Raw genomic sequence first — 13,246 nt, 5'->3', positions numbered from 1 at the left:
AAGCAATGGCCGATTTTCTGGTAGAAGTCACGGGGGAAACAGTCGATATACTGAGCACACGGTGGAAGCTCCACGTCGACGGAGCATCCAACCAAACGTTCGGAGGAGCCAGAATCATCCTCGAGAACTCGGCAGGAGTAGCTTACGAACAGTCGATCAAGTTCGACTTCCCAGTTTCCAACAACCAAGCAGAGTACGAAGCACTGATAGGAGGACTAATCCTAGCCAGAGAAGTTGGAGCATCAAGGGTAGAAGTTAGTAGCGACTCCCAGGTCGTCACCTCCCAGGTAAACGGCAGCTACCATGCCAGGGATACGCTACTACAAAAATACCTAGAGAAGGTAAAAGAGCTATGCAAAAGCTTTGAGGAAGTCGTGATCCAGCATGTCCCTAGAGAAAGAAACGCCCGAGCAGACCTCCTCTCCAAGCTTGCGAGCACTAAACCCGGAACGGGAAACAGGTCTCTAATCCAAGGGCTAGCAACTTAACCAGCAATCATCTTGTGCACAACCCAAATGCCAAGCCCCCCCTCATCGATAGACCCTATCCTCCGATACTTGGAACACGACGAAGCCCCCGAGAACGAGAAAGAAGCACAAGCCACCAGGAGGGAAGCCCCCAAATATGTGATCATACAAGGGTAGTTATACAAGCGAGGGCTCCACCAACCCCTACTCAAGTGCCTACGCCCCAAACAAATGGACTACGTCCTAAGCGAAGTGCATGAGGGGTGTTGTGGCCACCATATCGGGGGAAGGTCGTTAGCAAGAAAGATTGTCCGGGAAGGATATTATTGGCCTATAATGATGTCGGACGCTCAGGAGTTCGTCAAAAAATGCAAAAAATGCCAAGAAAACACCAACTTCCATAAAGCCCAACCCGAAGAACTCAGTTTGATGATGGCTCCACGACCTTTCGCCCAATGGGAAGTCGACCTCTTAGGGCCATTCCCACCCGGGCCAGGACAAGTGAAATACTTAATAGTAGCCATAGACTACTATACCAAATGGGTGGAAGCTGAACCACTAGCCAGCATATCTTCAGCAAATTGTCAAAAGTTCATGTGGAGGCAAGTAGTTACCAGATTCGGAATCCCAGAATCCATCATATCGGATAATGGGACACAGTTCACCGACAAGAAGTTCAAAGAATTCCTCTCAGGGCTAGGAATCAAGCAAAAGTTCTCCTCACTCGAGTATCCCCAAAGCAACGGCCAGGTAGAAGCAGCCAACAAAGTTATCTTAAAAGGGCTAAAGAAACGACTTGAAGGGAAGAAGGGCTCATGGACAGATGAGCTAGCCTCAGTCTTATGGTCTTACAGAACCTCCCCCTCAATCATCTACTGGCGAAACCCCCTTCCGACTCACATACGGGGTCGACGCAATCATCCCAGTCGAAATAGGGGAGCCGAGTCCAAGGTTACTCCTTGGAGGATGAGACGAGGCAATCGAGAAGGACCTGGTTGACGAAACAAGATAGATGGCACATCTGACAGAGACAGCAATCAAGCAAAGGATAGCCCTAAGGTACAACAATAAAGTGCTAAAAAGAAGCCTTGGGGAAGGCGACCTGGTCTTACGACGCAACGACATAGGACCGCCAACCCCGGGAGAAGGCAAGTTGGCCGCGAACTGGGAAGGACCTTACAGGGTAAGAGAAGTCCTCGGCAAGGGCGCCTACAAGCTAGAGAGGTTGGATGGAAGCGAGGTGCCGAGGACATGGAACATGGCAAACCTAAAAAGGTTCTACTCATAAGAAGAAGCGACCACACGACCTAACGACCCCGCTCCCTCAACACTTTAGTTTCCTTTCCATTTCTTTTTCCACTTCCATCTTTTAATTATAGATTACATCATTCCTTTGTTTTAAGTTCTATATATGCATATGCAGTAAATTTGTCTTTCGCAAGATATACGCCAATACAAGAAAACGGCAAAACGACGAGTGGCCGACCTAACGGAAACCCGGGACTGATCACCCCGGGAACCAAAGGGACCCAAACCTAAAAAGCGCAACTTAAAAGCAACAAGCAACAAAAATGGTAAATACCATAAAAACGGTAAACCAAACACCAAAAAGGCCACGACGGCCCGGATAAGCAAAACATTAAAGTAAGCAAAGCCACGACGGCCCGAGCAAGCGAATACCAGTACAAAACATTAAAGGCCTAAATTAAAAGTAAAATATGAGTATTCATTACAACTGAAGGCGCCACAAACGGCCCAAAAAACAAAAGCGACAAGTACAAAAAGAAGAAAGAAGGAAAAGCGAGCCATCGAACTCAGGGCATATGGATATCCACGATCTTCCCATCCTTAACCGTCTTGAATGCCCCAATTTGGGAAAGGTCAAGGTCGGGAGCTAACACAACCACTTGATCCTTAATCCCCTCCTCAGTTAGCTTCACGGCCTCCCAAGCCTCTTTCACGATCTCCCTATTCTTTTTCTTCAAGGCAGACACCTCCTGACGAGCAGCCTTAGCTGAGCCCTCTGCCAAAGCAAGTTTCTCCTCCAAATCCTTAACCTTCTGCTCAGCAGCACCAGTTTCAGCACGAGAAGCATTTAAATCTTTCATCAGGGCAAGGTCCCGCTCCACCAGCCTGTTAATCTCTTTGGCATCCTCCTCTGCCTTCTCCTCCTGCTCAGTCAATTTTATCTTCAGAGACCCCTCCCGAGATCTCGAATCCATCAGATCCTTCTGGGAGTTCTGAAGTTTCCCTTCCAAAGCATGAATATTTCCCAAGACAGGCTCCACCTTCTTGGCAATAGTGGCAGCTCGGAGAAGGCTGCGATAGATCCACCTTGCCTGGCCTGAGAGGTCGGCATCCCGGAAAAACTCCTCGGTGCCGGGGAGCAATTGGGACTCGATAAAACCCCCAGCATCAAAGTTCTTTTCCATAACGGAAAGAGCCTTCCCCGAGTCCCGCTTTCTCTTCTTTGGGTTACTAACGATATGAAGGTCATCATCACCAGACCCCAGACCCTCCTCCTCAAAGGGGACCTCCTCCTCAACATCTGGGTTCCCTGAAGTGTTCTCAGGAGGGACCTCAGCTGTCTCCACTTGTCCCTAGTCAGCCCCAGCGACCTGACCACTAACCTCGCCAGCGACCTCCTGACCATGATCCGCCGAAGGAGTCACCGAGGAGTCCTCATCACTCCCTTGAATGAGGTTCATCAGATCAGCCATAGTAGTCTTCCCACCAGCCATGGAAACTACATACCAAAAACAAAATGTGAGCAACGGAAAAGTGAAACACTAAGCAAAATACAAGAAAACAAAGAACTCACCAACATACGACCAACCGGTCTCCCGATCCCCCATAACCATATGAGGATTAATATTTTTCTCGCCAAAAATGGCCAACAAGATGTCAGCAATATTACGCTCTTCCAAACTCAACCAATCATAGGATATTTTGATTAAGTAATCAGACCCCGCACCAAAGCTCCAATAGGCCGGGATCCGTCTCTCTCCTTCGGCAGTGAGCCAAAAAGGTTGATGGCCCTCAACTAGTATGACTTTAAAGAAAGTCGACTTGTAACCATGAAAGGAGTCCTCGAAGAGGCCAAAGATCCTACGACCTTGCTGAGCCCTGAAGGACATATACCCCTTTTTCGTCTTCCCCTCCTGAGAAGGGTTGGTAAGGAAGAAGAGATAGAGGAAGACATTCACGGAGGCCGGGATCTCCAGGTACTCACAGACCATCTCAAAGCAGAGAACAGCGGCCCAACTATTCGGGTGCAGCTGTGATGGAGCAACATCACACCGATTTAACAAACCCATCACAAAGGGGGAAAATGGAAGGAGAACTCCCAGAGTAGTAAACATGGGCCTGTAAACCCACAACCAGTCGACCACATGAGGAGACACTAAATTTTTATGGCATACGCGTTCCCGGTCAGCAGGAACGTAGACCTGATAGAATGCCTCCTCGGGACCCCCTCCGCACAAGAGTCTAGCCTGGCGAAGTTCTTGGAGGCTCTCTCGGGTAACCCTGGATGGGGTATCCTTCACCTCGGAAGTAACCTAGGCGTAGTGGTCAAAGAAGTCGGCTAGCGGCCGCTGAGCTATGTTTGGAATCACAGGACGCTTGGCCATACCTACAACGGGGGCACCACTTAGTCAGCATGGGAGGTCGGGAACCCTAAAAACAAGAAAAGCAAGCTACAAACTCGCTGAACCACCCTCTATGCACCCTTATACTAACCCAGAACCCAAGCAAAAGCTAAGAAAATACCCAATGGCGCCCCTTCTAAAAGAAAACACAACTAAAACAAGCAAAAATCCAGGCATGCATAAAGAGAAATGCACAAAGGGAAAGCAAGCAAGGAAAACCATAAACATAACGTACCAGGAAAAGTCAAAGAAATAGTCCGAAGGTTGAAACAGTGACAAAAAATAGGGAGAAGATCGAAGCAGTAGCGAAAGCAGAAAAGAGAATGGAAGCAACAGTAGTATGAGAAAATAGAAGAAGAAGAAAAGAAGAATGGAGTAATAAGGAAGTTATAAAAATAAAAAGAGGGCAAAAAGCGTAACCATCGAGGAGGAGCGCTAAAAGGCAGGGGCACAATCGCCATTTTACGCGAATTTCAAATCATGAAATGATGGGCATTTAATGCCCAGCGCGGAAGCCAAGGAGACAGCACTAGCGAAGAAATGAACCAGGCACGCGTAAGGAACACGAAAGCCATCCACGAGCTCCCGTTAAGAGGAACACATCCCGACTCGGCGAGTAGGACAAACGCTCCCAGCCACGAGCTTCAAACCTCAAGGCTAGCACGTTGGGGGCACTGTTACGGACCACCACGAGTCCAGCCTGACCGATCGACGGGTCGGAGCCCCCACCTCCGACCCAAGCCCGAACCGTCCCTCACAACAGGGAAAACCCGACGGGTCGGTTCCCAACACCCGACCCAAAGCGCGTCCGACTCGCCAACTGGGCGGCCCAAGTCATCTCGTCCAGTGACCGGTCGAGTCGGTACCCTCGGGGCAGCACCCGAAGCCCCGACCCAAAAAACCGAAACGACCTGCTACCCCACGTGGACCAGGACAGCTCACAAAAGCTTCTTGGCTAGTGGGCTAGGTCACCTATGGGCCCACCCAGCACAGTGTATAAGGGAAAAGGTCAGCTCTCCCCCCGAAGTACATATCATCTTACCTAATTTGGCTATCACCTCGTATGGACACTGACTTGATCGTCGGAGTGTCCTTGCAGGTGGCCACCCCCTTCGTCCGCACCACCTCCGGCGTCGCCAGCATTCAACCTACACCCCTACACCCGCTCCAAGTTAGTCCAAGGCATCACCCTCTCACCCTCTCGTCGTTACCCGACTCGCTGAACATCCGAGATCCCTCAGGTAACGAACATTTTCCAATTTGCTACAATGAGACCGTAAATTATCCCAATTCCATATGGAAATCATAGGACCTGTTAATAAAGAATTATTTACCTATATTGATCTATGAAACTATTACCGTTGTTTTTAGCTCGCGTTTGGTATACTACCTGACCCTTAAGTCAGCCTCATCTTGTTTCTGATCTTCTTGTAAGTTATAACAACTTTTTTCTTTTTTTTTTAACAACAAAAAATGCTCAACACAATAAGGTGGAGTAACAGACAGACATAGACATAGACGCTACAGAAAGAAAAATAAAGAACATAAACACATTAGCTCTCAATAACCCATTGTTATCTCCAGTATTATCATCAACAACTAAGTGAGTCGACATCGTACCACTCCTTATAACTCAAAAAGATTAGTTGTTTAGTTCATCAACACCTGACTCTTTGTTTTTAAAGAACTTCTCATTTCTTTTCTGTCAAAAATTTCAAGTTACCACAAAGAACCCAAACAACAACTTTTAATGTTTTCCACACGCAGGTAAGCTGTTCGAACCTTTTATTTCCTCCCTTTGCCCTATTTCATTGAAGCCTCTCGCAAAATAACATGAAACCTGACACAGCTCAACAAAATAACTCAACTCCACCTACGTTACCAACTTCTCTCCTCGCACAAGCACACCATATACCAAGCAAAAAGCACACTTAAGTAGGTTTCGGCAACAGTCCATCAATACACAACCACCTCTCGCGTTATAGCAATTATTGACTCTGAAGATCATCTAAACCCACATTAATAGTGAATTCCAAAAAACACCTATAAATTATATATACTCCCATCCCACCATAGCATTTTTCCAAAAACGTGGTACATCTATTTTTGATACCACTTCCTTCTTCAGTTTCAATCAAACCTAACATGTTTAATTTAAATATTTCCATAATTCTTTCACTGTACTCAATTTTTCATCACCTCCTAATCCCTTAATATACCAATAACTGACAATCATTTAAAACTATTTTTACACACCTTATTACGATTTTTAGCCTGCACCTCCTTGCTTTTTCCTTTTGTTTGGACATCCTACATTTTTGCGCAATTTCTTCATTTTGAACTTGTAAAATTGCCATAATATCGTCATCTTCGTCGTACAGAACCGCACCAGACTCTACTGCCAAATCCGATGTTTTCTTATTTTCCTGTAACTTATCTTCCTCGTCCACACTCCGATCATCAATCCCTCGCATGTTCTCCGCTTCAGTACCTGTGCCTGCATCCTTCAACCCGCGCCACTCTACTGTTGTTCTTATCACGTCGGACATATTGAAGTACCTGCGCTCCATGATTTTCTTCCCCTTCAAGCATGATATCTGGCGTTTCCTCTACTACATAATTTGCATTCTCCACTGCAGTGTCCACAATCATAGCCTCTCTACCACCAATCAAGCTCTGGCCATCATCACCGCAAGGAACGGCGCATGTGACTTGGGGATCCACAATTTCCACCTGAGCACATCCGACCTCGATACTCCCTTCGTCTCCGTCAAAGTCGTCGTCGTCGTCTTCACATAGGGCACGCTGTGGTGGAAATAGATCCTCTTTAGTTTTTTTAACACTTGAGAAAATAAAGTGTGATCTCTCACCTTTAATTCTCTAAGTGGGACCAAAAATAAAGAGGAGAGAGAGCAATGAAAAATGTGATTAAACACTGGACACTATCCAATTTTTTTGCCAGTGGAGAGGATCTACTCCCCGCTGTCGTCCCTTTAACGATTGAAGCTCTTCTCCGTTCCCTTCTCCAAGAGGCACGCTTATTCCTTGTGAAGAAGGACCTTGACCCAGAAGGCTGCCTGCCACCACGTTGCAATGTGCTCTATCCACCCGTGCTTCTAGAACTGGCCCAGCTACATATTTTTCTATCTGTGGCCCATATGACCCTTGGCCCTACGATACCTTCTCATTAGCCTTGTTTTTTTCCTAGCACATTAGTTTTAATATGGCCCCCACTTATCAACTCTTCAAGCTCACATCCCCTATGATTTAAATCATTAGTAACCGTCCTCTCTAATTCAACATCATTACTACAACCATTCCTCTCAAAATCAGCCTCACCATTAAACCTCTTTAATTCATGATTAGTTGTTACCATTTTTTGAAGAACTGGTTTTGATTGCTCAAAATTCCAATCATTCAAAAACATGTAAGAACTTACTATTCTACCCTTTTCTTCAACAACCAACCCTCCCTTGGTCAATATCAGTTCAGCCGCCGGATCCCAAGCCACTTCTGACGTCTTTATGCACCTTTCTTCTGGGACAAAAACCTTAACCGCATCATGTGATCCTGCTTCATATGACAGACTCCCTGTTCCATATATCTCCCACCCAATCTTTTTTACAAAGACATCATAGCCACTAGTGCCGATGGTGATAGGTATCCATTCGTTAATAACATCTAAAACACAGGTATCAATAAGAATACGTCCCACAGTGAACGATAAGCATGACTCCGTCAATTCATCACATCTGGCTACTTCTCCCCATAGTCCTCCTATAATTTTGAACGTATTTACTGACCAAGTATGCACCGAAATTCCATAACACTCTAACCAAACTCTTCTAGTTTCACTCCGTTCCATCTCTTCCCATTTTCATACACTATGAAAGAATTGTAAGAGACTATTCATTTTAAAAGTAAAGGCATCTTCTGCATTCATAACCATGTCAAAAGTCAATAATACTTTGTATGCCCCTAGTTCTCGTACTTGAACAATTTGTGGCAGGTTCTTGGTGACTGCTATCTGTGAAGATTTAAAATCGATAGGCTCTGTCGTACCTCCGACTAGACTCCTCTGCAACCAAGTCATATTCTCTTTTGCTACTGACACTTCTATCTTTTTTGTCCACTCATTCCCATATAGATCCTTAGCTAACATATTCGTCCTCAAAGCTTCAACTTTTTTAGGAGCAGCCACGGTTTACCACATGGAAGTTGTCTTTCCCTTACATCTTTCCTGGCATTTACTTCTTCATGCAATCTTTGATCTGTATCCCTTATTGTCCTTTTGTACTTAGCCTCACCTACCGATATTAACTTACCTCTCAAGATCATTTGGTTCATTTCCGAGATAGCTTTCAAGGCCCCTCTTTTGTCGTATATCGTACGAAAGCGAACAGATAAACGTTGCCACTTTTTTGCTTTCGAGCAAGATATATGTCATTGATTCTTCCCGTCCATCTGAATAGGTGAAAAAGCTCCCTATTCGATATATCATCAGATAAATTGCCCACAAAAATGGAAAAAGATTATTTTCAACCGATGATACTCTTTTTGATTCCAAATTCTATCCCTAGCCGGTTGACGTAGTTTCCTAGTTCTATTCCACCATGTGTTTCCCCCCTCACTCTCTCTCTATCCCTCATGACATCAAAATCGCATTGTGGGGGTAAATTTTGTAGCAATTATACCACTCAGATGAAGGGGAAAAAATTAATAAAATTGAAAACCTTCAATACCAAACAACAACTTCTTATTTTCTTTTATTTTCTATTTTTTTTTTTTGGTGTTATTCAATTACATGTTAGTTTATTTTGTGACATTATTAGAGTAGCACAAAATCATGGAAAGGAAACATAAATATGGAGAATACAAATACATTTTAATGAAATTGAACAAATGAACTTAAAAATATTAGGCTTTGTGTATGTCTTTTCTCCCCATTTTAGTCGAGTTTGTAATCCAATCGAAAAAAACTAGCATTTATTATCTTTCTTATTTCAGTAATGAGACTAGATCTTGATAGTAAGATTTGGATACAAATAACAAAAATCATTAAATAATAATATAATAGAAAAAAATATATGATGTGGTTAGAAATTTACAAATCATAATGAAGTAGCAACTTTTTACATATATTTTAGTTTAGCAGTTGAAAAATAAAGATAAGGAAGTAGAAACTTTTTGTTTTCAATAGAAACTTCACGTTTATTTTGTTTAAAACAAAAATATACGAGCTTTACATTATTCATGCCTATTTCCGTGTCTATCATACTATGACTAAAAATTAGAACTTGAATTCACTAGAAAGGTGGAGTGTATGGTGTGTATAGCTATAGTGTCTATCAAAGTTTATACAAATACTGTTAAAATTAAAGTAACACCATTATATTGATAATATTTTTTCTTTTATTTTCTAAATTAAAATACATTGTTAATCAGTAAAATATGTTATTTTAATTTTAGTATAACAGTTTTTAAGGTAACAGCCACTATAACAACCACAGCATTGACATTATAGCATGCATCCACCTAAAAACCCTAATGCCTTTGTATCACTACATAATTTTTTTTCCATTATAAAGAGAAAAGAAAATAAAAAACCTTATTTGCCTTCTACTAATTAGGCCAAACTAATTTATATTTTATTGCAATAGGCAGGTATGTTGCTAAGTTCAATATTTCAATTGGGAGGGAGTAAGTTATTTCGAGATTTTCTCCCTATACAGATTCTACTTGCTTTCAACCATAGCACAAGTGGGTCTCATCTTCTATGTCCTCATGGCTGGGCTTGAGATGAACTTAGATTTTGTTTTAAGAGCACCTAAGAAGCCCAGAATAATTGCAATTTGCAGCACTCTGATTCCAATGATATTGGGAATCGGAATTTATTCTTTGGTAATAATAGTGGACAAGAAATTCTTAAAAAATAATGTTGAAACATACCAGTATAATAGACCCCAATGCAATTTAATATGGTCTATGGTTCTTAGTATCACAGGTTCCTGTTCTTGCAAACATTCTTGTGGACCTTAAACTTCTCTACACTAGGCTTGGAAAATTGGCATTAACAGTAGCAACACACAATGACTTCTATAATTGGATTATGTTTGCATTGGTGTTTCCATTTCTTGTTAATGGTTATAGAGCAATTTTCTCAATGCCGTGTGTCATAGCTTTTATTCTCTTAAGCCACTTTGTGTTACGCCCTTTGCTAGAGAAGATAGTGGCCAAGAAACCAAACAAGCATGATTGGACCAATTACCAGTTGTCATTTGTGATCATGGGGCTTTTCGCTTGCACGGGGCTTACCGATGTCCTCGGTGTGAATCCCCTCGTCGGGGCGTTGATTTACGGACTTGCCATTCCACGAGGAAGCTTCACCGAGATGTTGATGGAGAGATCGGATGATTTTGGATCTAGATACTTAGCACCCTTGTTCTTTTTCAGTGGTGGCTTGAGGTGCAATGTAGTTAAGATTTTGCAGACTGTAGATTTGGATTTTGTTGTTATAGTGATCTTGTCTATCTTCACAAAGATGGTTACAACATTTGCAGACTGTAGATTTGGGTTTTGTTGTTATAGTGATCTTGTCTATCTTCACAAAGATGGTTACAACATTTGCAGTTACTCGCTACTATGGTATGCCTTTCAGAGAGAGTTTGGCTTTTGGGTTGCTTATGAACACCAAAGGCGTCTTGTCACGCATAGTGCTCAACATTGCATGGGATAATAAGGTGGTTAAATTGATTAGAAAAATGCTATATATTTTTTCTGTTCATCTAATCTTGAGTATATATAGCATTGTTGGACATAGTTTGAATAACTTAGACTATAAATTATTGTTTCTTATCATGAAAAATTCAAATATTAATGACTCTAATCATGAAAACTATAAACTGATTCATTTTGAGAATTGAACTAGTTCAACAAAACTATCTAAATCATTTGACAAAACTACCCAACAAATTATCTATTTTAAATAAATTTGTTGAACTACTCTTTTTTTTTAATAGATCTCCAGTCAATTTATATCTTTTATTATTAAAATTTCAGTGCTTAAATCTTTTTTAGTAAAAAACGGTAGTTTATTCTAAGTATATATATAACTCTTGTGCTTTTTTGTCTAACTCCCTCAATGTATAAATGACAAATGGTATCTGAGATTAATGTTTCAAGTATATGGAATCACAGTTGTAATCAAAATTAATCCATTTCATATAATGACACCAAAGACCTACAAATACTGATATTGGATGTGACAAGATCTAAATCTGGATCAACCCATAGTACACACAATAATATGAACTCATTGTTATCTTGTATCATTGTATGTTCATCTAAAACGCCACTTGATTAATGGCGAGAGCATAAAAGAGTAATGTGCTCTGTAAATACTTCATAGTTTGTCTTCTCCTCTATATCAGATAAATTATCTCCCATTATTATTTTAGTTATTTGAAACTAGATAGAGATAATTTTATCACTTTCTATTGTCATGGTCATACATAAATAACAGTATACTTTAGAAATGACACTTGTTTTTATCATTTTTTATATTTTTATAAGACTTTCACTTTCTATTGATCAATACACTCGTGCATTTATTCTTTTTTCGCCATTTCAGCTTATAAGTGCATACGCATTCTCAATCATGACGCTTACTATTCTGATAATGACTTTCATGGTGTCTCCAATAACGTCATTTACAGGCCAAAAACAGCCTATAGGATGAACATGCTAAGGACCATACAAAACCTAGGGTTTCAAACAGAAGTTCGAATCTTGGTTTGTGTGCACAATCCTCACCATGCCAGTGGAATGGTGAATATCCTAGAGGCCTTAAGTGGTATCAGTGTCTCCTCTTTGCGAGTGACAGCAATTCAACTCGTTGAGCTCAAAGGTCGTGTCACTAGCCTTGTCTCTGTTCAACTCGAGCATCAAAGCTCGCTCGGATTCTCACAATCACAATCACAATCATCTAAGGACATGGAAACGATAGCAAGTCATTTCCATTTCTTTGCACAAGTGCATAGTGGCAACCATGCTGAAACCAGCATGATCATGTCACCTTTCGCGACAATTAACCGTGACATATACAATCTAGCAATGGAGAAACAAACATCATTGGTACTCCTTCCTTTTCGCAAGCACTGGAGCTCCGACAGCAACCTAGAGGTAACTAAAGAGGTGTTTGGCGAGATAAACCAGAATGTGATGAAAGATGCACCATGCTCTGTGGGGCTCTTCATTGATCGCGGCCTTAATTCATTGTTGAATGCCAATTTGCACATCATCATGTTATTCATTGGGGGTCCTCATGATCGCGAAGCCTTGGCTATTGCGTGGAGGATGGCAGGACAGCATAGGATACGGATACAACTCACTATGGTGAGGATTATTTTGTGTGGCAAGGCTGCAATGGAGGATCAAAAAAAGGAATCTGGCCATGAGGAACTACTATCAGCAGTGCTAGATAAGAATAAGGAACGAGAGTTGGATGATAGCCGTGTGAATAATTTTAGGATTATGGGAGTGAACAATAAGGATACAATAAAGTATGAAGAGAGATATGTGGAAAGTGATGATGATATCCCTAGAGTGGTTAATGAATTTGATCAAAAGCGTTATGATTTATATGTTTTGGGACAAGGGAAAGGTAGGCACTCAAGGGTGTTGTCCGAAATGTTGGATTGGACTGATTTCCCTGAACCAGGTGTTATTGGGGACTTAGTGGCATCAAATAGCTTTGGTTCCTACTCTTCTGTGCATGTTATACAGAAATATGGGTATGGGGGAATGGAATTTGGTAAAAATTATGAGAACAACCGTAGTTGTCATCCTCCTATTTGCAAACCACCTTCAATGACAAGATCATTAAGTAGAATGTTTTGAAGAAAGAATAACATCAAGTATGTATAGGTTCTGAATTCTGATTTGGAAGTGAGAGAGATTGAATTGTGTGGACTAATTGCTTGTACTACTAAGCATGTATACAAACCAACCCAGTTTCTTGCTTACATGCATGACCATACAATTTTTACAGCGAAATCTAAGTAAATACTGACTTACTAATTGATTTGTTTTTATTGAAATTTTACTTCACTCCAAATGATTTGTGTTCAA

General features: G+C 41.7%; 1 protein-coding gene and 1 pseudogene across 1 annotated transcript; one reads left to right on the top strand and one right to left on the bottom strand.

Moving 5' to 3' along the window:
• Positions 1 to 2,281: 2,281 nt before the first annotated feature.
• On the bottom strand, positions 2,282 to 3,328 carry LOC148563554 (uncharacterized; annotated as a pseudogene).
• A 6,573-nt stretch (positions 3,329 to 9,901) lies between these two features.
• LOC107640323 (cation/H(+) antiporter 15-like) lies at positions 9,902 to 13,015 on the top strand. The gene is made up of 3 exons (XM_016343852.1): positions 9,902 to 10,018; positions 10,122 to 10,762; positions 11,833 to 13,015. The coding sequence occupies exons 1-3, from the start codon at positions 9,902 to 9,904 to the stop codon at positions 13,013 to 13,015; spliced, it is 1,941 nt and encodes a 646-aa protein (XP_016199338.1).
• The last annotated feature ends 231 nt before the right edge of the window (positions 13,016 to 13,246 follow it).

The sequence above is a fragment of the Arachis ipaensis genome, chromosome B5 (assembly GCF_059453495.1).
Source record: "Arachis ipaensis isolate K30076 ecotype BB chromosome B5, ASM5945349v1, whole genome shotgun sequence".
Classification (NCBI taxonomy): domain Eukaryota; kingdom Viridiplantae; phylum Streptophyta; class Magnoliopsida; order Fabales; family Fabaceae; genus Arachis; species Arachis ipaensis.
Note: the sequence above shows the minus strand (reverse complement) of the source record. Positions and strands in the feature narration are given on the sequence as shown.